The sequence below is a fragment of the Hippopotamus amphibius genome, chromosome 5 (genome assembly GCF_030028045.1).
Source record: "Hippopotamus amphibius kiboko isolate mHipAmp2 chromosome 5, mHipAmp2.hap2, whole genome shotgun sequence".
In the NCBI taxonomy this organism is placed as follows: Eukaryota; Metazoa; Chordata; class Mammalia; order Artiodactyla; family Hippopotamidae; genus Hippopotamus; species Hippopotamus amphibius.
This window is the reverse complement of record NC_080190.1, coordinates 134,521,462-134,549,460: the sequence shown is the minus strand read 5'-3', so window position 1 is coordinate 134,549,460 and position 27,999 is coordinate 134,521,462. Positions and strand designations below refer to the sequence as shown.

At 43.9% G+C, this 27,999-nt stretch overlaps 1 protein-coding gene across 2 annotated transcripts in view; it reads right to left on the bottom strand.

Moving 5' to 3' along the window:
* Nucleotides 1–27,999, bottom strand: part of SDC2 (syndecan 2) — a 111,951-nt gene that overhangs the window by 9,495 nt on the left and 74,457 nt on the right. For both annotated transcript variants that reach the window (XM_057735954.1, XM_057735955.1), the window contains exon 2: nt 6,247–6,358. In XM_057735954.1, the coding sequence (XP_057591937.1) occupies nt 6,247–6,358 (112 nt within the window). The remainder of the gene's footprint in view (nt 1–6,246; nt 6,359–27,999) is intronic.

Here is a 27,999-nt window from a genome sequence, read left to right as displayed (position 1 = left end):
ATTCAAAGGTACTGTATAATCTCTATCATGTTCAAAATATAACTCATGGAACAGACTTGTGGTTGCCAAGGGAGGGAAGGATTAGGAGTTCGGAATTAGTAGATGCAAACTATTATACACAGAATGGATGAACAACAAGGTCATATTGTATAGCATAGGGAACTATATTCTATATCCTGTGATAAACCATAATGGAAAAGAATATTGAAAAAGAATATATATAACTGAATCACTCTGCTGTACAGCAGAAATTAACACAATATTGTAAATCAACTTCAATATACAATGTAAATATACTTCAATAAAATTAAAAATAAACTAGAACTCACGATCTCCCTGCCTCTCCTCCCTACAAACCTGGCCTTCTCCCCATGTTATCTCCCAGTAAATGGAACCCTCCATTCTCATAAATCACAGCTCTGGCTCCCTCCCCCTTTTCCTTACCATCGCATTGAATCCATCACCCAGTTCTATGGAGTTTAGCTTCTTATTATGTCTCCACTCTAACACCCTTCTATACTTCCAGGGCCACCACCCTCATCCAAACCACTAATCTTCCCATCAATCACTGCACCTACCTTCTTCCTAATAGCTCCCTTTCAGTCCACTGTCCACAAACTGGCTGTGACCCCCATCATCCTGCTGTTTAAAGCTATTACAATGGCACTCCACTCATCTCAAGATGAATATAAAATGCCTCAACCTAGCCATGTGTGGTCCAGCCCTGGCCTACCTTTCCAGCTTCCTACGGCATCATTTTCCCTGTTGTACCCTGTGCTCCAGCTGTGGTCTCCTGATCTTCACCCAGAAGCCTTTGCCTAGTTAATTCCTATATCGCCTCCAGATCTCAGCACAAACGTCATTCCTTGGAGAAAGCCTCCCTTCCATATTAGATTAGAGTCTTAATTAAATGGTTTTTTTAACACCACCTTTCTTACCCAAAGATTGCATTTATCACAAGCTGGCAAAGATGCATTTTTTGTGTGTAACAACTGACTGAAGTTTCCCTGCAAGACTGAAGCTCCATATGGCCAAGGGATTGTATCTGGTTTGTTCGCGAGTGCCCAACAGAGTCCCAACACCTCCAGACTCTGACTTAGTATCTGTGAAGTAAGGACTGACCACTGACTGCCAGCTGGGCACTATGTGTTTTGTTTGTTTGTTTTGCTTTTTTATCAGAAGAATGTTTGAGAATTTCTCACATTCAAATATAAAATTCTTTTTCAGCTGACCATCAAATTTGTAACAACTCCAAAAACCTGTCTCTAACTCAAACTAATCTGCTTCCTCAAACAAGAACAAATAATGAATAGCCCCAAATTCCTCACCGAATCATGTTAAAATAACAAGCAGTTCAAAAAGTAAGAGGTGAGATACTGGAAATAGTACAAATCTATAAATATGACTCATTTAAAAAATATTTTAATATACTGACTGCCTCCAGCATGTACACTCATTATATAGAGAAGAAATGGTGAGGGTATATTGGAAAAACTATGAGATTTGGCATTAAACAAACTTAGTACTGGTTCTGGCATTTATTATCTCTGTGACCTTGGGCAAATAATGCTTGAGTCAGTTTCTTCATCTGTAAAATGGGGATAACAACAACTAACTCTCAGAGGTGCAAACATGATATATATATTTGAAAGCATTTTGTACACATAATGTTACATAAATGTGTCATTAATAATGATGGCTCCAAACACTGCTCTTTCATATCAGCCTCCCTGATCGTCCGTTGAAGTTTTATATATAAAATGATTGATTTGCTTCTTACAAAAAAAATTCAATGAGAAATGAAAATTTTTTAATTAAGGGCTTTCAAAACTCCCTTGGTTCACTACAGTTAAAAATATGAATTGCCAAATTAGGAGTGTGGAGAATTTGTTGTGAGAGAAGAGATTTTGTAAAGTAGAAAATGCCCTCAAGTTGGACTTCTTAAATTAGAGACAGATAAGTGACCCACCTCAGGTGGCTCTTCCACTGCATTTATTATCTTTATTAAAAAGATTGACCCTCTTGCCCAAACCAGAAATCTTGGGACCCCCTTGATCACATCTCCCTCACTCCTGACTTTCAGCTCTCACTGTCCTCTCTGCCTGAGACATCCTAGCCCTGAGCCCAAAGCTCGTTTCCACCTGGGAAACTCCTGCTTACACTCTCATGCCCAGAATCAACGTCATCCCCTCTCCCTCCATCGTGGAACTGTTTCGTTCTCTATGTTCCCACTGTTCACGGAGTTTCTTCTTTTTAAAAAAATAACATTTTTTTCTACTTATAAAAATAATATATGTTTTAAAAAAATACATTTTTTCACAGATGATATTGGGAAACAGAAATACAGGAAGGAATAAATAAAATTATTCTACCACCAGAGAAAGTATCATTAGATTTTATTTACTGAAGTGTTCCTAGCACCTAGAATGGTGTCTGTTCCCCCATGTTATGGGACATTATTAAATAGTTGTTGAATGAATTGAATATATATCTGCATATCATCTCATCTCCTAATGAGTTTTTCATCTCTGACATGACAGTTCCACCCTCCAAGGACTCTTGTACTCACAGAATGTTCCTTTTTTATAGTATTCTCTTCTTGTTTCAACGTTAAAGCACCTTATCTCTCCAAATTTAGTAAGCTTTTCTGTAAGTTCTCTTCTCACTGTGAGTTTCTGTTCTCTTCCAGTTTGGGGGTATGGGAAGGTCTCTATCTTTCAGAAGCCACTACTTCTCCTGTAAATGTCTGGGGAGCCTTGGTTGTCTTATATTTAAGAGGGAAAGGCTGAAGAGCTGACTAGAAGCTCTGAGCACACAGGAGAGGTCTGACAAATGTAAGCATCATCAGATAGAGTTGTGTGTTTTGTTTGAGAAATTGCAGAGGCCAGTATCTTGGAGCTGTTTTCTTTGAGTTGGTCCAATCCCTAGAGAGGGTAAAGGCAAGCCTTTCGGTATTCTGGCAACTGGCTAGGAGAAGACAACTGGAATACCTCCGCATTAAATAACTCTTAATGTAAGAACTTGTTCTCCCTTTTTCAGTGTGGAGGTCCCCTGCTCCATCTGTGTGTGGTATACTGCAAGTCCAAAGACCCTCTGTTTTATCTTCCCCAGATAATAAACCTCTAGTTTTCTTCTGAGGACCTTTGCTGCATTATGGTGGGAAAGAATTAGGGAATCTACTTGCATCTTGAACAGACTTTCAACCAATCATCCGGAGTTTAGTACCATTTTCACGCTCCACCTAGTGCCATGAATTCCGGGGCCCCATGGGGATTCTGCTGTGTAAAGTGGGTTGCTTCTTGGCTCTCCCCACCCCCGCTCCCACAAGGGGCTAACTCAGCGTTCTCTTGACTGCCAAATCTGTTACTACTAGCCCATCTGCTTCCCAGCTTTCAAAACATTGTGGCCTTTGTCTCCTGTACTGTTTTGTTTGTCCTTGTGAGTTTAGGCCCAATTCCTTTATTGTCGGTTTAGTTGGGTATTGGAAGGTATGTGCGTTCAATCTGCCATCTTTAACCAAAACTCTGCATTTAACTCTTACATGTTTGTTGTACAGCACCTTCTTATGTTATATCACCCATGACATGGTGTAACAATAATTTTTTCTCATTTCATCCTTTTTCTCATCAGACTCCTGGTTTCTTGAGGACAAGGACCTAGTCTCTCACCTGTGTCCCAAGAATATGGCCTAGTGTCTGGTCCACAGTGAATGCCCATGAAACGTTTAAGTGAACTGTTGAAGTTTTCATGTTCACCAGTGCCCACCCCTGAGTCCACATGTATAGTCTGGTACCATCTTCTAAGCTGGGAGGTACCCTCTGGGCCTTTGGCCATTTTCCTCCAGTCCCTCTGCTCTTCTACTGGATAGCGTGACAGGAGTGAGGACAGAGGGAACACGGGCCAAAACCCAGGGGGTCTCATTTTCCAGCTGGGACTGGGCATCAGCCAGGCAGGGTCTCCTCATTCAGGAGTAGACTTTTATGACACAAGGAGGCAGTAGAGCAAAGGAGTGAGGAGAACACACTCTCAAGCCCAATTCCCTGGCCCTTATCCCAGCTCCTTTTCTTTCCAACAGTGTGATCTGAGGCAAGTTATTCAATCTCCCTGAGCCTCAGGTTTTCTCATGTGAAAAACAGAGATAATACAATCTGTGTTATAAGACTAGGAACCATGCCTGACAGGCAGTAAGGGCTTTGCAAATGTTAGTTACAGCTTCTATTACCTTTAAGCTGAAAATCAACATCCCTAGTGCAATGCAAAGAGGTTTCCAAAATTCAGAATGATAACACTTCTTTGTAGCAATGATCTGCCCAAGGCTAAAGCCAAGGCAGGAGCAATGTGGGCCCTCATTTAAGCTTCAGCTCCATCCGTCTGATGAGTGGTTCAGGATTTCAAATGACCCACTCCAATCCCCTTTCACCTGGATGGGGGGAGTGAGGGATGCTGCTGGAGGAGCAGGATTGAACCTGCATCCTTTATATTAAGCTTAAGGACAATCTTGGCAGAAATCAGCAAAATGACTTGGACAATCTCTACAAATCTCTAACAGCTCTCAGATTCTAAGATCTGTGAAATGGGGACCAAAATGTATCCATATTTATTATTTCCTGGGACATTTTGAAGAAGGCAGTTACAAAGCACTTTTGAGGTGCTAACGAAAAAAAAAAAGAGGTGCCATGAGTGAACGATATTAATAGAGTTGTGGGCTACGGAGAACAACTTTTCACACTCATCCTGCGTGTGCGATATATATCACTTTCCCCAGAATAACTAGGGCTATTTTTACACGAGGACTGCATTGTAAGCTCATTGTTACTAGGTCAGCCACCACCTCTCTTTCTCAGACTTTCTGTTTTCTAACCTAAAACACTCGCTCTTATGTAGCTAGATTCCTCCCAAAGACACAATTGATTTTAATTTGCTCTGGGTCATCCTGAAGCCCAGTCTGACCTGACTGTGAGACATCTATGTTCAGCATAACTTTTACCAAATGTTGAACGTAAAATGAAAACTCAAATCAAGGAAGATCTGGGATGAGACTTTCCCAGCATGTTGCTGACTTCAAGTTCCTGACCTGATCATCAACATATGCACAAGCTCTTCTCTCTCTGCTACCTGGGGGTCATTCCTGGCACAGGTGAAACATTTCCCAGGTATGGTAGATTGCAAAAACGGCCAAATCATTTATTCCCCCTTGTATCCACATCCTCTGCAATGTGGCCCTGCAGTTCTTTTCATTAAGAGGCAGCGTCTGAGCTGGCCTTATAACTGGCTTTGACCAATGGTAGTGAAATTTTGCCAGTTCTAAGCCTTGGTTTCAGGAGACTTTGCACACTCCTGCCTTCTATCGTGGGATCTCTGTCTCCTCTCTGTGGACAAATGGCTGGCCTTCTGGAGGATGAGAGACCGTATGACCAGAGCCAAGTCTGCCCAGCTGCCCCAGAGATATGACAGAGCCCAGAAAGATCACCAAAGCTGCAAACCCAACCTGCAACTGACCACTGACATGTGAGGGAGCCCAGTCAGGCAAGCCTAAATTGCCAGCCTGCAGAGTAATGAGCTAAATAAAATGATTATTGTTTTTAGCCACTATACTTTGGGGTAGTTTGTTACAAGGCATTACCGAGGTGATAGATAACTGATATATCACAAGAGCTGAGGATATCACTGTACAATCATTTTACCTGGCTACTACATTCTCCCTCCTACTTTTGAACACTAGGGGTAAGAAAGTATAACTCTTCTTGGTCTCACCTATAATCTTTAAGGTAGGGTTGACGGCTTTATGAAACCAGTGTTTGCGGGATTTCTTTAAGGGTGGTTTCCATAACATCACTCTGAAAGCCTTAATAATAAAATTAAAGGCCAATGTGGACAGAACACTGACTGCATGCCAAGCAGCAAACTCTAAGAGCTACAGATGTGTCAACCCTGTAAGCCTCATGACAAACTTATGTGGGAGGGACTATTATTACCTTTCATTCTATAAATGAGGAAACTGAGGTTCAGCCAAGGTAAATACATTCCCAAGATCTCACAGCTCAAGTGGCGGGGAGCTAGAATTCACCCTCAGGCGCTGTGACTCCACAGAGCGTGCTCTTAACCACCGTGCATCCTGCCTGTCTCCTCAAAGTAAGTTCCGTGTGTGTGTGTGTGTGTGTGTGCGCGCGCACACGCGTGCAAGTGGGCACGTGTGCGTGCACAAGCACGGAGAGCAGAGGTGAGTGTGGCTGTAGCCCGCCTTACCTGAGCCTGACGCAGAAGCATAGTCATCATCATCAATAGGATACACTCCTGAAGCTTCTTCAATGGAGCTGTTGTCAAGGTACATGTCTTTATCAGACGTCAGCTCCGCCCGCTGAGAAAGGAAAGAGAAGGAGTTCAGGATGCTGAGAAAGTAGGAGATGAGCTTATTCATCTCACTGGTTTACACTTTGGTGACTACCCGTCCCTCTCCCCTGTTCCTTTGAACCCACATTTCTGGCCCTACCCTTCCTCGGAACACCCTGACACCTCACATCACGTCAAGGGCTGACCACAGACAATGCCCCCAAGGGAAGCCTACAGCGCCTAACCCAACAGAATGAAAACAGCTCAGAGACCGAAGCACCTATCACGGGCTTATTTCCTTACATCCCACTAAACCTGTCTGAGTTTCAGGGCCCCAGTGCTAGCTGGAAGCATCTCAGGCATTCCTGTTGTCACAAAGTCACCGTGAGGCTCCTTTACTGGAAAAGCTACAAGACATTCAAATCATTTAAGACTTTCTTACGGATGTATTAGGGCATTTGGGCAAAATCACCACCCAGGGACCTGTCAAGGCCCCTTGGACGTTTGCAGGCCTGGCCGCGCTCAGAGACACATCACCAGGGTGGCCAGGAGCTCTTGGTGGCAGGCAGCCTGTCACAGGGCTTCCTGCCACAGCGCAGATGGATGCAGATGCCAGCACCACACCCCTCAAGGACCGGGGCCTGCAAGGCTCATGGACCAGGGTGACATCCCACCGTGAGCCGCGCCGGAGGCTCATGGCTTAGCCGAGTCTTAATGACAAATGCAGATAAACCCACACGAACACATTCTTTTTATATTCTTGGCACTTGGCAACAGCAAATCACAGGCTGAATATGGAGAGGGCTCATTCACTAAGTCCACCAGTTCCACAGCTTCTCAGCTCTTCGGTAGGAGTTTTAGTATTAAAATTCAACCTAATCCTGCCAAGAGAGTAACTCCCATGAAATGGAAGCCGAGCAGACGTATAATTTTTCTTAAATGGTTTCAGTACATTGATATTTTACCACCAGTATCTCATGAAAACCCAGAAACAAATACAGCAGACTGTCAGCTTCTAAACAATATCTGTGTTTGGAAAAAGGCAATACTCATTATTGTCCCATTTTTTAAAATCAAATGGAATGTTTGCTCCTAACAGGAATGATAAAAAATGTTTCCCTCAGTATGTTGGCTTTGATTAGCTCTCCTCTTAAAATAAGGCCTCAGTTCCAGCTGTCACTGGGACTGCAGCCTTCCTAGGAGGACGCCGGGGCCACCCCCATCACAGCACCACTTTCTTCTCTTGGGTTTCGGCTGCTGGATGGAGAGGCTGAGGTGTGCTAAACCCGAGTCCGTGTTCTCCAGGTGTCAGTGACAACTGATAGGAAGTTATGTGCACCCACTTTGTTTGAGCAACCACACTGACACATTCTGAGAACTGAGACCGCAGTTAGGGACTGGTTTCCCAGTGGCCTGGCCTGCAGGCACTGAGTGACCACCTTGAGCCAAGAGTGTGCTGGACTAGAACAGTCAGAGCTTAACTCTGCCACCTGAGGCTGTCCTGCATGACCCAGTGTCCAAGGCTCTCACCAGTCCAGGGCATGTTTCCCAAAGCTTGTGAACCGACCGAATGAGGAGCCCTGGCTTCCACAGCCCCAACATTAGTATCACTGACCCACAGTAAGACAAGCAGCTCCTCTGAGGGCAAGGACTGTACCTCACACATCTTCAATCCACCCCAACTCCCCGCAATCACAGTATCTGGAGTATAGGAGGTGCTCAGTAAACTCTGCCTGGGCTGTTTTTTGTCCTGCGTGTATTAAACTTCATCCTGTAAACTTCATCTGCAGGACCCTCTCGTTCTTTCTTTCAAATCCTGTCCCCCAAACAGGCTCTGACTTCTCCAGTCTTTCTATGTCCCCTTGTTAGAAACGACTATTTTGGATTTTGTGGCCTATGAGCGGTGTTATTTTTAACTGCTTGCTGTGTGTCTTCTGTTGCCCTCAGCAGAGCGCACTTGGAGCGGGCAGGTCTCAAGGCCCTGTGTGTGCTCCCAGGTCCTCTCAGAGGGCATGGGGACTCAGTAAATATTTGCCGACTGCGATTACCTAAAACAAATTGGCCTTTGACTCAGGCTTCAGAGTTAACCCATGTCACAGGACTCCTACAGTTGAAATCTTTCCATCCAAAGCCTGGGCATCACTGGCCCCAAACCTCCTGCCCACGTGGCACGGCACCTGCTTAAGAGACCTCAGGTCTTAAAAGCAGAAACCTGTTTGCCTTTTCTTAACATTGAATGATTGTTCCTCTTGCTCTGTCAGAGAAGTCTGAAGTGGCAAGCGGCACACGATGATATTTAATCCCTACTTGTACACTGAATTTCTCTTCATTAGGTGACCCAGTTGTTGGACGGACACGTCAGTCACACTCGCAGGCAGATGGGCCAAAAACGTCTCCCAGAGGATTCCGGCTACTGCACAGCTCAGCCGCATGGGGCGGCTTGACAAGCAACTCACTTGTCCGATGCCACCTTAGGAGGACGCTGTCAGACCTGAATTATTACAAGATGTGGGGTCAGGATGCATCTAGAGAAGCTGACATGCTCTCGGCCCCGTGGGCTCTGCGGGGCTCCGGGGTGGTCCTGGGGCTGATGGGATGTTTAATGTGCTCGAGGGCAGCTCAAAGCATGTGTTCCTCCCTCGCTGGTGTGGTGCAAATAATTATGACCTCACACTCAAAGTTATCTCCTGCTCTGTCAGGGGCACCGAGCACATGAGAGGAATTACCAATATCCATCCTTCCATAGAGTTCAGTTTCCTATAAGCAGGCTCCTTTCCACCCGGTAGCAGACACTGCTCAAAGAACACTGTGAAACAGTTTCCTGTGAAACAAAAACACCTTCGCAAACAGGACAATTCCTTTGGTGAAGACTCCACACTCTGTGTGGAAAGGACTGCTGCAGTTAATGTGCCCGGAGAGGGAAATGAATTCTGCATTAACATTCCCTGGGGGCAAGATGTGCATCTCTTGAAAGCCAAGAAAAGGGGTGACTCAAGACTACTGCTTCTACACCAGCCAACTGTGATTTGCCTCAGTAAGCAGAAAACCCCAAGACACACCGAACACTCTCGTGTTCAATGAGACAGAGCCACTGGATGCAAGGAGCCAGCAGGAAATGTGCAGAGGCACGGCCCAGGGTGCAGAGCGACGGCCTGACGGTAGGATCTCCTCACGCATTTGTTTCATTTGGGACCAGCCATCTTTACAAGGTGGCGCCAACACTGTTGGCTCGCAGGGCTCAGAGTACAAGCCGGAAGAAAAACAAAGCTGGTCTTTCAGACCTTCCCCCGCTTGGCTGATGCAAGACACGCATGGGGAAGAGCAAAGGGAAGCAACCAGGCACAACGAGGAGGAAAACTGACCGCAGGGCAAAACGGAGGTTCAGCCTCGGAAACTGAGCACTCGGCTCTTTCCAGGGGAGAAGGCGCCCTGCCTGAGTCTCTATCCCCACAATGCCTCAAAGGCAGGCAAGATACACGTTTGTCTCCCAACTCCACCTCCTCCCGAGCCTGCACACTGCAGCAACCTCATCACGTCGGGCCCGGACCATCACAAAGGCCTCCTTACTCAGCCATCCCTCAAGTCTTTGTTTTTGAATCACTGTCTGCTGAGGGACCATTCTTACATAGGACCACATCGCTCCCATGCTAAAAACAAAAAACAAAAAACCCTTTATTGGCTCCCTATCACCTATAGGGTGAAATAAAACCTCCTTTTCCTTGAGAGATATTCTTTTACCACACGACCGCACCTGCATTTCCAAGTATCAGCTGCTGCCACTTCCTCCACCCAAACCCCAGGCTCCATGACAAAAAAAAACTCCACTCAGAGACCTGTGGACACCGCTGTCCTTTACACAAAACCCTTAAGAGGAAATAAACTCCTCGAAGGACAGGAAACTGAGGAAAGCAGTGGTGATCTCAGCCTCACATACTTCATGATGAAAACTAACGTTCTGACCAAACGGATCACCCAAACATACATGGTGTCTGTAATAAAAATGAACAGAGAAAATGCTGACTCAGTGCCCAGAAGACCACAGGTGCACTAACCTCAATTTTAATAAGAAATATCACAAACCTGCCCATTTTCTCAGCAAAGAAAATTTGTGGGATGGCAACTCAACAAACCTACTTGCTGGTTTTTTCTTTTTTCTTGTGAGGTAAAGCTTACATCAAACGAATTCCATGTTTCAAACTGCCAGGGTGGAAATCTGTTATTTAGAAATTCGAGGTCTTCCTTGAAAGATACACGGACTTTATCTACTAGATGAATGTCCTCTAAATGTTTTAAACTAGTGCAACCGATAAACAGTGGTCAAGATAATTAAAGCTCAAAGTAGTAGGTGTTAAATTCACCTTATGGTGGAATCTTAGATTGATAACAAAGTCATAAAGTAAAAAACCTAACTATTTATGGATACCACCCGCATCTACCCCCAGACCCAATCTTCAGAAAATCACCCTTCAGACATAAAAACTGAATATCCATGTGGCCTGTCATGACATCCTAAATCACATCACAGAAAACAAACACCTGGATGATGTCTCTTAGTTTTAGGATAAAGGGACATCCAGTCCTGACTTAGACTCAAATGTACATTAACGTTTATGGTGATTACAAAGCCCCAAACTGGCTGTAACTTTACCTTATTTTTCCAGGGGTGACTTACTAAACTATTTTATTACTAGCTAATAAACATTGTAAATGAAGTAGTAGTTAAAACTTTCTCCCACATAGTTCCACCGAGATGATATACTTGCCCTTAAGATGAACTTGCCAATTCTGGCTTAGGTAGAGCCCGAAGGAACATATAATCTCAGAACTTGACTGGCCACTACGGGCATCCAGATGACCTATTTATTTCAAAAGTGAAGACACAGAACACCACAGTGGCAAAGTCACTTAAAATCATCCAGTCTGGTTGGTGGCCAAACTAGAGCCCCAAACCTCTTGCCACCTAATTCTAGGCTCTTACTATTGCCCTGTAATGTTCCACAACACGAAGCTATCAGAGCCAGTCAGCCTGGGGTTCAAAAGGATTAGCTGTAGCTGACTGTTAAGTGTTTATTATGTGCCAGGCATTCTGTGCTAAGTGTTTTATAAGCACTGGCACATGTAACCATCTCAACAATCTCCTCTGCAGACCAAGGAACTGAGGCTTGTCCAAAGACAGCTCAGAAGTGGGGACCAGGGGTTCACATCCAAGTCTGGCCTTCAAAGTGTGTGCTCACTGAGAGTGTTGGCCGTGCCGTGCCTGCCTCCCCCTCGGCCCTGGATTCACACGTAAGTATCATAAAGGCCCTGAGAAGAACTGGAATAAAGAGTCCTGTTGAACTCTGCTTGATGCAGCACTTTCAGACCTTGGCCATGGAAATTCTCCTCTCCAAAAACCTATTTAACATCTTTCAGAACTAGTATTCTTGGCATCACAGATGGGGAAAAATCTGTGTGAAGAGTCAAAATTCTAGCTCAACAATTTCTTCTCTGCCTAATATCCTGTCAACTACCCATATGAAGGATGCCAACTGCCATTCGTTCATTTTTAGTAACACCTTCCTCTCTATCAGGTGCCCCATCCAAGCCAAAGATGTAATGAAAGGAAAGAAACCTGTTTTTTGTTGGGAAAAGATACTGCTGTCCTTGAACATGTGAGAGATGACTGCATTACGTATTTACAGGCAAATGCTGTATTCACCACACACTTATTTTAAGGGTTTGTTTGCAGAAAACTACCTGGTACCTAACAATATCCTAGGCTTATTCTTACTATCCTGTATATAATTCATACAAAAGCTGAGGTCAAAAGTGAAGTCACACAAGAAAGTAAATTCTTAAGTCACTGCTTAAGAAATCCTTAAGAAAGACCTTTAGCTCAGACCTGCTTCAAACACCTAGACTAGTCCTTAATTACATAAAAAGTTAGTCTCTAACTTTAAGAAACACTTCAGCATACCTTCTATAAAGTGAGTGAAGAGTTAAATTAGCGACTGATGTACTTTAGGAAAATAAACCCAATTCTGAAAAGAAAAAATCAGGCCTAGGAAGGCAGAATCACATTTGGGTGTGAGGTATGAGGCAAAGAGATGACTGGGCTGCTCATAAAAATGTCACATCAGAAAATAAATTCTAAAACAGTCAAATCATCAGCAACTGTGGAAAAATTCAACTAGTTCCATGAACCTTTTGAAACAAACCAAGGCACGGCAGATGAGAGAATTCCTACAGTATCTGTTTACAATCATTCAGGTCTGAACCACTCATTTGCAATTCACCAGTCATGGCAGATTTTCCTGTTGGACGCCACATACATAGTGGGAATCTTGTCTCACCACTTAGAATGTATGTTCCTTGAAGAGGTCCAGGAACCAGGAGCACGTCTGATGTTTTCTGCATCCTCTACTGCTTTAGAGCCAGCATGCGGTAAAGGTTCAACAAAGAGTATGAGAGGTCACATTTTTCTGAAAGGCTGAACCCAAGCTTTAAGCCATTTGGTGAAAGGAAATAACCACATATTTTAAATAAGTAACCTGGCTACCTCACATCAGGGAAAATGTAACGATGTCTTACTAGGTCTCTTTTTAAAAAGGGTGATCTGGAATTCAGCCTTACACTGTGAAGAGGACTAACAGAAACATAAGTATGACCTTAGAAGAATCCGTCAATGCATTAAGGATGCCTCTAATGAGCCAGGCACAACGTTAGTCTCTGGGGAACATTTAAGTGGCCAAAAAGCATTTTAAAAAGTAACACTGAGTGAGTGTACTTCACAGTAGAAATCTTCCTCTTTGTTTAAAGAAAAGAACTGAATGTGGTTCAAAGTACTTACATTTTCTAGCCAGCAAAGCTCAAATAAAATCTTTCTCTAATAAAATGCTCAGCCCAATAATCAGCATGTTAAAAAAGACAACAGCAAAAAAAATCTTGCCAAAGGATTACTTGGCTCATCTCAATTCATATTTATGATTCAACAGAATCCATATCACTCTCACAAAAGATGCCTCACCGTAGGTATGCTGGTGTACCTGGTGCTTCGAAATTATGTTTCATCTTACAGCATTTGTCTATTGAGTCTACAGTATGGTACCTGGCTCAGGAAGTGGTTTGTTGGGCAAATTTAAACCAGCATCTCAGACAGGAGGACCCAGAAGCCCCTGTATGCTTATTTAGAATGATGCAACCCTCCTCTGCCCCCAAGCATTACGACACACAGAACAGGCAGGATGCTGGTCCCCAGTTCCACTTGTCTTTAATCTAGACCTTGGTAACAATGAACAGCCCTGATGACATAGATTCATTGAGAATAAGCTCACCTACCAATAATCACCCACTGGCATATCACTCTACAAATTCCTTTGTTCCATAGCCCTCCGTGCCTATAAGCCACCATTTCAGAAAGAAAAGCCCTCGAGTAAATAAACCAAGCAGAAAGAAGTTTAAACCTTGCACCCAAATTTCTGACATACTTTATGCTTTCTCACCCAGAGAAGTTACAGGGACAACTAATAAATGCAAAATCTCTCATCTGGAGAGAGTTTTCACGTTATGTCCTTTTGGAACTTTTGAATTTTGAAACACCTATACTACAGAATTCAATCAATATGGTTTTTTTTTTTTTTTTTTAAATCCTTTTCCTGAGATTGGTTTACTGTTAATACTAAACAAAAGCCAGTCTTCCTCTTTGGGAACAAGGAAGTCAACCAGGAGGTAGGGGGGTGAGGGGTGGGCAGTGGGGGACAAGAGCAGAACACAGCAAAACTTCTTACTTCTGTGTGTGGTAAAGGGTGTGCATTCTTGATCCAGAGAGAGAAGGGAAGCCACCTTGAATTAAATTTGCTGGCAATAAAAACAGGGTTCTACGAAGCAATGTACATTACAGCAACGCCTGGGACGCGGCGTGGCATTATGTTGAATATGCATGACACACAAAAGGAAAATGTTCATGACTTACAGATGTGCTCCAAGTTGTGCCTTCTTCCTTTTTTGGAATATCAGAGGGAAGCAAGAGGTTTGCAGCCATGTTATTATAAGCACCGCTGTCTCTCCCCCTCCCAAACTAGAATATTCCAGTATTTATTTTGCCATCCATACGACCACAGTTTAGACTAGGGTAAAAATAGAAGCTGTGTGGGCCTAACCTGAAAAGCCCCAAGTGCTGGAGAGGGTCAGTACGAATATATTCTAACCGAAATAACGAGATTCTGTTTCCTGGTGGCGTTTGGCAAGAGAGGGGGGAAAAAGAGATTTGGAATTTATTTCTCATTGAGAAGTGTTCTGCAAAAACTACCATAATGGAACAGACTCCAAGTCAAGCACAGGAAGCCAACAGGCTCTGGTTTAGATTTCATAATTCACTCTAAAGGCTTTTCAACTGCTACAATCTTAGGCCCCGAGGCACAACCACATATATTCTCCGCCCCACATGGGAGCGGACAGAGTACCACAGGATGCCAATGCGACAGGAGAACGGGAAAGACCTTAGGTCCAAAGGGCAAACCGCGCCCTCCCAGGCTCCCACGGATGTGCGGGGTGAACCTGCTCTTGGCGGATGGAATTTCCAACGGAGCCTGCCTCTCAGGTGGAAGCCAGCACGGAGTGTGCACGCTGACAGGAACGCGGGATGTTCTACTGCAGGCCTGTAAAGGGACGCTCTGGTTAAAAGGCACCAGCTAACAGAAATGGGCACAAGCCCTTCGGGAAGCACACTGGCAACATGTTTTAAGAAGATATGAAATCTTTCATACCATCTGACCAGATATTTCTACTCTCAGGAATTATCCTAAGGAAATATTCCAAAAAGGAGAGGTGGGGCGTTTACTACTGCTTTAAGCAAAATCACCGAGACAACCAGAACGCAGCTATGGAGGGGTAGCTATGTCAACTGCGTGTGATGCATCAGCTTTCCCAACACAGCCATTAAAAACCACACACCACAGAACGAGGAGAAATGTTTAGACAACACACTACATTCAAAAAGCATATATTGCGTTCATATTTTCTAATATTACAGCTCTTAAAATTTCATATCAAAGGGGAATGAAAGAATGAAGAGAGTTAACTGGTGAGGGTGGTGGCTTGTGAAGGATTTCATTCTTAATTGATATTACTGTTATATTTTCCAACACATACACACTGCTAAAGGCACAGAAAGCACAAGATCCACGGAAGTGGCCAGGGACCAGCCTCCAAACATCAACCCTAACTTTTAATAGTTAATACGTTCACACAGACAGGTACACACACAAAGAACCTAAAGAAAGCATCATGGAAGCATATAGGTGGGTAAGTGACAAACACTGAAAAAACAAAGTGCACACTTCAGAAACGTGCCACAGAATCACGGCACAGTGCTTGGGCCCCTCCCCATCCAGTTTATCTGAAACCATCAAGGCAAAAAAGGTCTAGTAAAATGGGTATTTAATCAGAAGATTCTAGGTTCTAAAACGTCCTGCGTCTAATTCCCCATCTCATTAGCTACTCTTTGCTCCTGGGTTATCTAAAGCAGGGAAGACGCTCCATGTCGAGGTGAGGCTGCCAGGGCCCCACGGAACAAGCTCCCTTACAGCTTAGTCCCCACCTGCGGTGGCCACTGCCTGACCTGGGAGCACTGTGCCCCCCCCGGCCCCCCACATCCTCCAGGGCTGATGTGCCAGTGAGCTCTGAAGATGTTCTGAGTTGCTCCTGGTTTTCAGGGTCCATTCTGTTACACTGATCTCATCTGTCTGCAAGGGGAGCCTCTTGGTCCATCTCTCCTTTTACTGATTCCAGAGAGCCTTGGGTTGGCACAGTGACTACCTGATCTAGGAGACTTTTTCAATGAAGAAAATGACATTTGTGGCTACTTCCTTATAATGGAAGACTGAAAACACGTCAGCACTTATCTAAATAAAAGGAACAAAGCTAGACAGAAAAGGACAATCCAAAGGTGATGAGACTACGGATTTCAAAACTGGAGTCAAGTTGTTCTGAAAGGCGAGCTTTTTCAAAAATTCTTTATTTTATATTGGAGTATAGTTGATTAACAATGTTGTGTTAGTTTCAGGTGTACAGTACAGCAAAGTGATTCAGCTATACAGATACATGTATCTATTCTTTTTCAAATTCTTTTCCCATGTAGGTTATTACAGAGTATTGAATAGTATTGAGAAGAGTTCCCTGTGCTACACAGTAGGTCCTTATTTTAAATATAGCAGTGTGTAGATGAACGGTGGGCTTTTAATACCTAGTGCTAAGTCACAGCGGTGGCTACACCGTGTGTTGAAGGATTATTCACATTCTTGATTATCTACAGGAAAAACACTCTGATTCTGCCCAAGGCACATAGCCCCTGGCCCTGTATTTCTTTTTGTTATGTAAAGGAATTGTTCTTGACCAAACTTTCCAACCAAGTAAACAAAAAAAGGCTTTTAAAGAAATGATTTCCTTGATAGAGAAAGCAGGAAAAAATTTAAAGGTATTAGAGTCCCATTATGAAATCCATTGTGGACCCTGCATGAAATTCCCCAAGAAATGGAGCCTGAGCTCCCACACAAAAGCACCTGTTTCACAAGGAGTGTTTATAGTCACGTGACCTGTGCCATCTCTCAAGTGAACGGCATTTTAGAAAGCGCTCCGGTTGGTGTTCTCAAGTGTTGTTTATGAGTTATTTATCTGAAGATAACATTTACAGTCTTGCCAAAGAAAGAGGAAAGGAGATGTGTGGACGGTCATATTTTTTTCCAACAATAAACATTTTATTGGCTGTTTAAAATAACACATGCGCAAAATCTTCAAAAATCTAAAAGGTAACCTAATCCACCCCAGCGCTGCTTGTCTCTCTGATCTACCTCCATCAGAACCTATCAAGACATTCTGACATTATGCTGATGGAATTGTACACTCTCATTCTTATGATACAAGGGTGTGAAAGATGAAGGGGAAAAGGGAGCCTAGCCTGCAAGATGGTAAAATTACATACTCAATTAGAAAATAATATTTAAGAAGCACTTTAGAGAATATATTGGAAAGAGCCTGTCATCTTTTGCACCCAAATGAGGCCGATTCATGGTAATTCACTAGTGATAATTAAAAGTCTCAGCTGGAACACACATTCATAAGTACCATTTCATAAGAGACATAGCACTTAGTTTTCTAAAAATATGGGAGGTAAGGAAAAGCAAATAGTTAGGAGTCAAAAACATATCAGATCATCTTAAGTAATTTTTTTTTTCTCCAAGTGAATCCTGTAATAAAAGCAGCTTAGTAGCTGATTCCATCAGTTCTGAAGCAAGCCATACCAAAAGCCTCTGGGCTGATTTAGCACCCAAGGGTGCTAAATTATTTTCTAAAAATTCCCATATTCCCTAGGATCTTTACTTCTTCCCAGATTAATGGGCCACCCCATGTCTGCAAATACCTTCTGCAAAGCAACCAATGACAAGATCTATGTAAAAAGCCCCACCTTTTCGGATGACAGCCACCTGGGGCTACCTGTTACATCTGTTACATCCTCATTTCCTAGAGAGCACAGGGTCTTACTGAGAATTAAAGCCCGGGGAGCCCAGCCCACATTCACGGTCTCTCGCTTTGGTCCTGTCACAGCCTTTCAAGATGGGACCAATTTCGAACAGATGTAATTGCCCCAGGCACCCCACCGCCACACAGTGCCTCTGCCCACAGAGTGGAGTTTATTATTTAATTGGTACAAGATCAGTAGGCAGCCTGAGAAGAACTCGCTCCTGGTGCTCAAGATTAAGAGACCCAAGGAAGATGCGTCCACGCCTCACCAGCCCGCAGGCCACAGCGGAGGATGTGGAAGCTGGGGTGACGGGGGCAACTCTTAGCTTCTATCCTTCCTAACTTGGACTGGACATACCTTTGGCCGGTACTCTGTAACAGAGATACACTGATACTTCCATCTCTCTCTTCCGGCTGCTTACACACTGCTCATAGAACACTCACTTGCTTCTCGCCCCTCCTGCTTTGCAGGCTGAGGCATTCAGCTGAATGATTGCAGCTGCCAGGGTAACCTCTTTGGCATGCAGGCCTACAACCCCTCACCTAATAGCCTTTCCCTGCCTGGCTGCCTTAGCCCGCCAGGGCAGCCACAAGCCCTTCGAGTGGTCACACTGCAGCACAGCCCCCCTGGAAACCTGCTTGGAACTGTTCAAGCTCATACCAAAGAAGGAGGTTTTTAATACAGATTGTTCTTTTTAAATCCTTTACAAAAACAGCTGTAATCAATCGTGCTGGGGGGCTCTGTAAAAACCTGCCACTCAGAAAGCCCTAATATTGATTCTTTCCCCTTGCATGGCTTTTGAGAAAACAATCCCATGCGAAGAAACCATAATCAATTTCTAGAGGCTTTGCTAATATGAAACAGTGTCTAAATTAAAATGTACGTTTTAAAATTAAATGAAGACCACAGTAAATATAAGAAATCCATCCGTTACCCTGCCTTTTATTCAAGGGCCAATGCGTTTGTTTTCAAAGAAAAGTCAGTTGAACAAATGCAATAATTATTAAATAATGATTAAATCTCAGCAACTCTTCCAAGAGTTGTTTAGCAGGTGACACTAGCTGAAAGATTAAAGGGAAATCTGTCTTCATTTGAGGTCTGGCATTTCCAATTCTTCATTTGCAAGATAATATACTATTTTCTCTGTGCCTATTCTTAGAGAAAACTATCAATTCTAAGCCTGTGTTTAGAGACATTCATGATGCCAAGTGGTCACATTCTGACTGGACGTCCAAATACCAGAATATTTTAAGTCTTTTCATAGGAATTCTGGTACATATATTATCCTGTCAAATTTGCCTTTCCACATGAGGCCTCTCAGAAACCTGAGCATGTCAAAAGGTGAAAAGTCAGTATTTAAAGCTACAACGTGCAAAAAGAGCAATTTGGTGTTTTCAGTTGAAAACTGTATTAAAAACCCTCGCCAGCACCAACAGCCAATTTCCAGATTAGGCATTAAGGAAAAGCACAATTTCATATAATGTCTGTTATCTGTACTTCTATTTAGAAGAAAAAAAAACCTGAAGACTTTATTAAAATGCCATACATAAAATGAATACAGAACTGAAATCTAAGTAGACTGAAAACCCATAATACTGTGTGTCAGCATGGCACTCAGCGCATGAATGAAATTAGATCTGATCGCATCCAAAGAGCTGGCAAAAAAAGAAAAAACCAAGAAAACTTCACTGTCATTTGCTTTGCTCCCAAATGAGAGTAATTTCCATTTCAAGGGAGTGAGCTACAATTTCTGCACACAAATATCTGATATTTGTTCAGGTTTCACATTCCTGGCATCCAAGGACGTAGGAGTTTCCTCGGGGGTGGGTGTACAATTTGCAAATTTATTAGTTGAGAAGTTTAACTCCCTCTCCACACCCACCCCAACCCCTCAAATTAGAGAAGGCCCCTGCTTTTTCACCAAACTAAATAAGCAAGAACTCAGAGTTCTGTAAAACTCCTTAACACTAGCTGATCAAGGGCCTAAACCTTTGTCAAGCTGGGCCTCCTGGGGCTGTCACACAAGGAAGATTTCACAGCTTCACTGGCCTGGGCAGCCTTTTTATCCCCAATAAGTTATTTTAAGCCACTTTTCTCCAGCAAACAAATCTCTGGCCTTCCTCTCTTCCATTGTAAAATGGTTGCAACTCAAAACAGCTAAGCATTAAGGACAAACCAGAATCAGCCTCCTGGTCAACTCATTTCAATTCCATTCTTCCATGTGAAGGCTCTAGATCAGGGCTGTCCGATACAATTGTCTGTAGTGGTGACAATGTTCTAGACGTGCCTTGTCCAAAAGGGGGCCACGAAGCCACATACAGCTATTGAGCAGTTGAAATGTGGCTGGTGCAACAGAGGCATTGCATTTTTTATTTTATTTAATCAATTTAAATTGAAATTGCCACATGTGGCTCATGGCTACTGCATTGGACGGTGCAGTGCTAGAGAGAACGTTTAAACTGTTGTTGGAAGCCTGGGCATATCGAAGTTGTCTGTAGCTGCTGGGCGAAGCTGCTGTGGGGTCAAATGCTGTCTCCTTAAACAATAACTGCATACTGGCAGAAATCAATGCCTAACACAGAATTGCCTTTTCCATCACAACACTCCCTTTGCACTACACATCTGTCAGAAAAAGTAAGGATTCAATTTAACTAAGTTATTTAATAGCTACTGATTTACCAGAGACCTATATGTGCCGAAATGTTCTATCATCTGTTTAAAAATAAAACATAAGCTTTGTGAATGGATAAACAAAGTGTGGTAGAGCCAACCAATGTGATAAGATAAAAGGAGCTGTCAAGCCAGTAAAAGACATGGAGGAAACTTACATGCATATTACTAAGTGAAAGAAGCCAGTCTGAAAAGGCTACACACTGTATGATTTCAACTATATGACATTATGGAGGAGGCAAAACTATGGAGACAGTGAAAAGCTCAGGTGTCCAGGAGGAAGGAGGGATGGATGAACAGGTGGAACACAGGGGATTTTCAGGGCAGTGAAACTATCCTGTGCGAAACTGTAATGGTAGATACATGACATTCAGCATTTGTCAAAACCAACAGAATGTGCAACATGAGGTGTGAACCTTAATGTAAACCGTGGGCTATAGCTAATGAAAATGTACCAGTATTGGTTCATTAATTGCAACCAGTGTATGCAATAATAAAGCAAATGGGGGGGAGGCTGGGGGATATCTAAAACTATATACTATCTGTTCAATTATTCTGTAAATCTTAATGTGTACTCCCCCCCCAAAAGTCTGTTACTTATCTGGAGAATTCCTGAGGCCTGCGCATGTATCTGTCCTGAGCCACGCTCCCTTCTAGAATAACAATGCACGTTTTTAGCAAACCAGCACACACGAGATGGTTCCTGGGTACTAACAACGTGTCCGTGGCTGCCTGACAACAATGGCAGACACAATTAGGTTCATGAAATAAGTGAGACCTTCCGGACTTCCAGGAGCGACAGGTGGCCCATTCACAGTGGTGATGGGTGTCTGCATTCATGCGTATTCACTCACTCTTGCCTACACTGCTGCATCAAACAAGTACGGGAACTGCCAACAACAGACAGGCAAACGCAGTCTTCTCCTGGGGAACTGTCTACACGATTAAGTAACGAGTTGTACCACTGTTCTAGCCACCGAGCCATCACAATCATCCAGGTGGTCTCTGATGCATTAATAAATGACAGGGAATAAAAACGACTCTGTTTAAAAAAAAAAAATTATAAAAGACATTCTAAGGACAACTGGGGAAATCTTAATGTGGACTGGATATTAGAAAATATTATGGAGTATGAGCTCATCACTAATGGGCCTAGAAAGTGCTGTTTTCCTAATCAGGAAGAAGAGTGAACTGCACTTCACTGAAAATTACACCAGCCTGTGTTAAGTTGGCTTCAATTAAGTGCACCCACAAAAGACTGCATGGGAGGAGGGGAGGTGACCTGACAAATCTCCTAGAAAAAAACAAGGCTATGAACTTGAGAGATACACTACAGCCCTAAAGAATTTCCACCTCTGAAGAAAGAAAAGGGGGAGACATAGGGGTAAGAGAGGCATCTTCATAAGGGAGGAATCCAATCTAGGTAGGGACCTCCCTTATCAGAACCACATGTGCAGATAAACTCTTTGATGTCCTTTCTTCGGACAAACAAGTAGGGCGGGAGCAGGCCACTTTTATACACGGGGGCTTTAATGGAATTCATTTGTGTATTCAAAAGGCTAAAGAAACAGAATTGGAGGCAAAAATTACAGGCTGTGCGCACCAGGAAAACAAAAGTTTTGCCTCCCTGAGCATGTGAGTAATGGGAAGGTTATTAAAGGTGTCAAGAGAACAGAATTCAGAACTTCCCTCCCATCTCCAACCTCACTGCCCCCTTCATTTAATTCAATAAGAAATTGGTGGTGGCACCAAATCCTATTAATTATTATATATTAATATATGAAAAGGGCAACTTGCAAATTCAAGCTGTGCACTTCCGATTTGTGTCCTTTTCTGATGGCGTTATACTTCAGTAAAAAGTTGACTAAAACAAACCAGCATAAAGAGAGCAACCTCAGTCTTTGAGAACAACTCCTTTTCCCTGGTCACAGCTTTCTCTTTCAGACAAGCTTGCATTTCCAAGACCCATAGCAGGTGGGTCGTGGGGTCCTCTTTCAGGCACTTCTGTATAATGAGCACGAAACTCAGAGATGTCAACACTCGCTCGGGAACATATTTAGCAGGTTTTGCATCTTTTTGGGGGGAGACAAAGCAAATCCCCACAGTTCTCATGAAGGGGAGAGGTTTGGATTTCTAGTGGTTTTGAACATATACGTAATGCAGTGAGTTTTCCACGCTTCCTGAGTTTTCCAGAGTATAACATATGGAGGGAAGCGTTAAATGTCTTTCTCACAATAAGACTAGACTAACGCCTCACAACATTCTGGGGAAAGCTGTCAGGTGACCCCGGACAGGTGTGATTCCGGCCACAACAGGATAAGAGCCTACGGCCTGTAGGGCCCGCAGGCCTGGCTTGGTCACTTTTCGGCTAGTGAAGGTGGTCTGCCTGGTAACCACGGCTAGTCACTCTCAGCCGGCTGTTGCTGGGGAGGGGGTGGGGTGGGATGCGATGTGGGTGGTGGGAGGATGGCTGCTCCTGCAGGGAATATTTAGGCATAATTATGGTGTAAATTCCGAATAGCCAAATGGCAACTCTGGATAAATTCCTGGTGGGACAGCTGCTGCTGTATATACTTGAACCTCAGGTAGGCTCTCTTGCTGTGATGAAGTGGATGGAGTGTGGTGACGGTGACCTCACGTCTCTTCACCCCACGTTCCTGGGGGCAGACTACAGGCCTCCCGGTGGCTCAGCTACCAACCCAGGGTCTTCCCCTGAAGATCCAGTCTGTGTCCAGCCTTGCCAACCCCCCAGAGACACTGGAGACATGAGAGGACTCTGGGCTAAAGATGCTGGCCACTCAGTGTCCACTGAAGCCAAGAGTTAATTCGTTCACTTCTTGAGCATCTACTGTGTGCAGGATGCTCAGACCACAAAGCCGAAGGTGTGTTGACACCAGCTAGACACAGGGGGGTGGGGGGTGGGGGCGGCAGGGAGCGGGGTTCTGAGGGCCGGGAGGGAAGAGGGGAAACTGGGGACAGAGAATGCCAGCATTTAAGGGACCAAGACAGGATGGGAAATAATTCAGAGGAGCCCCAGTTCTGCACGGTGGAGGGCAGCATGTGTGTCCATGAACAGGAATGATAATGAGATGAGGCTGTGAAAAGAGTTAGGTCATGAAAGGCCTTTGGGGGAAAACTAAAGAATTTAAATTTATTCTATAAGCAAATAAGGGACTTCAAATAGAAGTTCAAATTTGCGTTTTTGGAAAGATGAGAATGGATATCATGTAGGTGATGGATCAGAGGGGCTAGACGAGAGCCACAGCTGATGGGTCAAATCATGGCAGCAATTATGCAAGACGTCCATGGTAGAGAGACTGGAAAAGACAGAGTGGATGGTATTAATGTGGGCAGAGGGACTTCCCTGGTGTTCCAGTGGTAAAGAATCCGTCCTGCAATGCAGGGGACTCGGGTTCGATTCCCAGTTGGGGAACTAAGATCCCACATGCTGCAGTCAACTAAGCTCGCACCACAATGACTGAGCCCTCGTGCCTCAACCAAAGAGCCCACATGCCACAAACTACAGAACCCATGTGACCTGCAGCCTGCACGCCACAGCTGCTGAGCCCACGCGATCTGGAGCTGGCATGCCACAACTAGAGAGAAGCCCATGCGCCACATCGAAGAGCCCACAGGCCGCAACTAAGACCTAATGCAGGAAAAAAAAAAAAAAAAGTGGGGAGAATCTATAGGACCTGCCAACTAATTGAAGACTGAATGAGGGGTAAGAAGATATAATTATTATTTTTTTAAATGACAACAGTAGCTGCTATCCTTAGAGAGCACTTGTGTGCCAAATTTAAATGGATGAGACCCCAAGATACTCCCAACACCCAATAAGGCAGGTATTAGCCCCATTTTACAGCTGTGGAACCCTGAGCCTTAGCGATCACCTGGTGTGTCCACCATCTCCCACATGTAATCCTAACACCCAGGTTTTGTCAAATGAGGGGTAGAGTACTTCACTGACTGAGAAATACAGGAAGACGCAGGCATGCACTTTTGGTTTGAGCAAGCTGGTTTGAGACACAATGAGTTTGAAGACTGAGCAGGCAGGACGCGCCAGAGGGAGTCACTAGAGAGAGAATCAGGAATGATACTTGATGGATGATGGGCTCCTCCCTCGATGGGTTTTTGTTTTTGCCTTTTTTTTTTTTTGGCTGCACCACATGGCTTGCAGGGTCTTAGTTCCCTGGCCAGGGACAGAACTCGAGCCCTCGGCAGTGAAAGTACAGAGCCCTAACCACTGGACAGCCAGGGAATTCCCTCCTGCCCTTATGTTGAATGACCAGATTCTCATAGTCCATTTAGCCATATGCCGGAAAGTTAGGTGACATGGACGTTAGAAGGGGATGAAGAGTATCCAACCTGAAGTCAGTGCACCTGGATGGAAACTCAGAGGCTGTCTCCTTATCTGTAAGATGAGAAAATGATGACACCCATTTCCTGGGTTTCACGGGAAAATCAAAGAGCGGCAATGCGTGAAACAGCTACTGTAAACTGGAAAATAAAAATCTAATACTTGATTATTTATATCTGTATAGATGCATTTGCTCTTTTAGGCAGGTCAGGTGCCATGTTAAAAAAAAAAAAAGTGACTGTTCCTCAAACACCACTCTGGGGAGTCACACAGCCTTCTTAGTCTGTGTCATAATGAAGCCAGCGGGTCACAAGGATCTGGCTAATCTTGATATTAAATAACTCAAATAAAGCTGATCAGGACTGAAAAATAAAGGAAAGGCTCTGTAACTACCCTAAACCCAACTCCACCTTCATATAAACTATCTGAATATGGAGTTCCTCATGTGGTTAGAAAGTGGTGAATTAATGTAGTTCATGACTTCTATTAGTTGACTATTTGACAGTAAACAAAGATGATACAACAGTGACCCCACAGAAACAGATCACAATATGCAGAGCTGAGAGATCTTGCAGAAATTATGGGACAGATTTCTGCTTTGTGGCTTAGATATCAATGATTACCTGACACGCCTCTGCTGTTTTTAGAAAATTAGCTTGCACAGCAACTAGGCTACCAGAAGATGTCTAGTCATCCCAGGGGAGCACCACACATCCAGTCAACTTTTGAAACTCCACACAGCCTGAGGAATCCACACTCATCTCTTCCCCTCACACCACCTAGGATGCCCAGAGCCAGTAGAAGCGTTTGGTTGGGGAGTTCAAATAGGACCCAGACTGCCTCCACAAAAGGCCAGAGCCCAAGGCGGCAATCATTATCACTGGCTGGACTCACTGGTCTCCAGCAGGTGGCCAGAGAGGTTGCAAAGCCCAGAGAATGTTTTCACAAAATGAAAGATTTTAGGTACTAACCATCTTCCTCTTTAATATGAACAAACATTTTCCACCAGGGACTCTGGAATCAAAGACTATTAAGAAAAAGATCTGTCCCGCAGCACCTCCCATAGGGTCACCTCTCATGGTCCGAGGCCCCCTCCTCCGGAAGAGGCAGTAATAACACACAACGAGGCCACCAAGGTGGGCTGGGGAAGCAGAGCACGGCCGCGAGATGACCTGAGCCAGCGCCGATGGCCTTTAGTACAAGGATAAACCACCCCAACTTGCCTTCCTAATAACCGTCCCCTACGGGGAAGGCCAACCCTTCAATTTACTTGTCCTGAGTCAAGACCTTTCTGGAAGGAAAAGTCTCCCTGTGCAATAATAATAAACACCCAAGGTGACTTGATAGAGACAGGAGATCCAAAGGTGCTAATGATACTATTCTCTCTCCCTACAAGTTCCAAAAGCCACGAAGCTGATAAAGACAAAGGTTTATAAAATAGGAAACATTCGAAAGACTGCCTTCAGGATTTTTTTTTATTATTTGTGACAGTGTCAGTTTGTGGCCAGCTAGGTTTTCTGCCATTTCAACACAGATTTGTTCTCAGGCACTGTGCTCTGCAAGCCAACAGGATGGGGTCTTGTCCTCTGAGGCACCCATCAAAGAGCAAGGAATTAGAAACAACGAAGCATGTTCTTTGCCTGCAGAAAGGGCATATCCCTGGTGAAACAAATCCCAGATGAAATTGCCATTTTGGAGGTCAGAAATATCAGCAACTTTATATGGTTTCATCTATACAGACTTTGCATTTTTTTATTGCTTTGTTTCTTTTTTTTTTTTTTTTGGCTGCTCTGGGTCTTTGTCTCTGCACGTGGGCTTTCTCTAGTTGCGGCAAGTGGGGGCTACTCTTTGCTGCAGTGAGCGGGCTTCTCACTGCAGTGGCTTCTCTTGTTGCAGAGCATGAGCTCTAGGCGCACAGGCTTCGTTGCTCCTCAGCATGTGGGATCTTCCCGGACCAGGGATCAAACCCATGTCTCCTGCATTGGCAGGTGGATTCTTAACCACTGCGCCACCAGGGAAGCCCCTATTGCTTTGTTTCTCATCTCAAGTTGAGCAGAAGTAGTATCTGAACTCTTCACAGTTCAGTGCCATTAAGTACATTCATACTGTCAAGCAACTATCACTACCATCCATTTCAGACTTTGCATCATCCCAAACTGAAACTCTGTATCCATCAAACAATAATTTCCCATTTCCTGCTCCTCCAGCCCCTAGAAACTATCATTCTACTTTCCGTCTCTAGGAACCCAATTATTCCTCATATAAGTGGAATATACGATATTTGCCCTTTGGTGCCTAGAGTATCTCACCTATCATTTATTTAGTATATTTTATTTAATTCAATATATAATTTATTTTAAGATATAATCAATGTAAAACTTGAGCTATTGATGATTTTCTTTTCATACTAAGTCTCTAAACTGCAGTGTGTATCTTACACTTACAGCACTTCACAGTGTGGACTGGCCACACTTCAAGCGCTCAGTGGACACGTGGCAAGCGGCTACTGTAGTGGGTAGTATAGGTCTAGCACATCACCTTTTTAACTTTTTTCACTTACCTTTCTCTAGCCAAAGTTATTTTTTTCTTTATATGTCTATGTGCTTTTTTGTCTCCCCTCAGCAAAATATAAGTTCCTCAAGGCAAGGCCTGTGTTTCCTGTCTTTTGTTTTGTTTTGTTTTCTGCTCTAAGCCAAGCATGTATTACATAGAACAGAATCATTTAAATATTTCTAGACAAATGTCTTTAGAGCAGATGCTTTTACAAATGGAAGAATCCTTCTCCAAAATATCACCAAGATCCTCTATTGTCTGAAATGGAAGCATCCCCGGAGAGCACCAGTAATCAAACATATCCTTTTACAGGAGGACTCAGGGCAGCATGGGATAGTGGTTAAGAGCCTGAACTCAGCCTTCTCGGGCCCTGCCACTTACCGTCTGTGGGTCCTCCCTGAACCTCAGGTTCCTCATCTGTAAAGTGGGGATGATTATAATGGTGCCGACCTCATAGGGTTGCCATGAATATTAGATCAGTTAATATTTGTAAAGCACTTTGAACAGTGCCTGGCACATGGGAAGCACTCTGCGTGTTTATTAAGTCAATAAATCACACTAATATGTCTTGCCGGTGCCACGTCAGAGA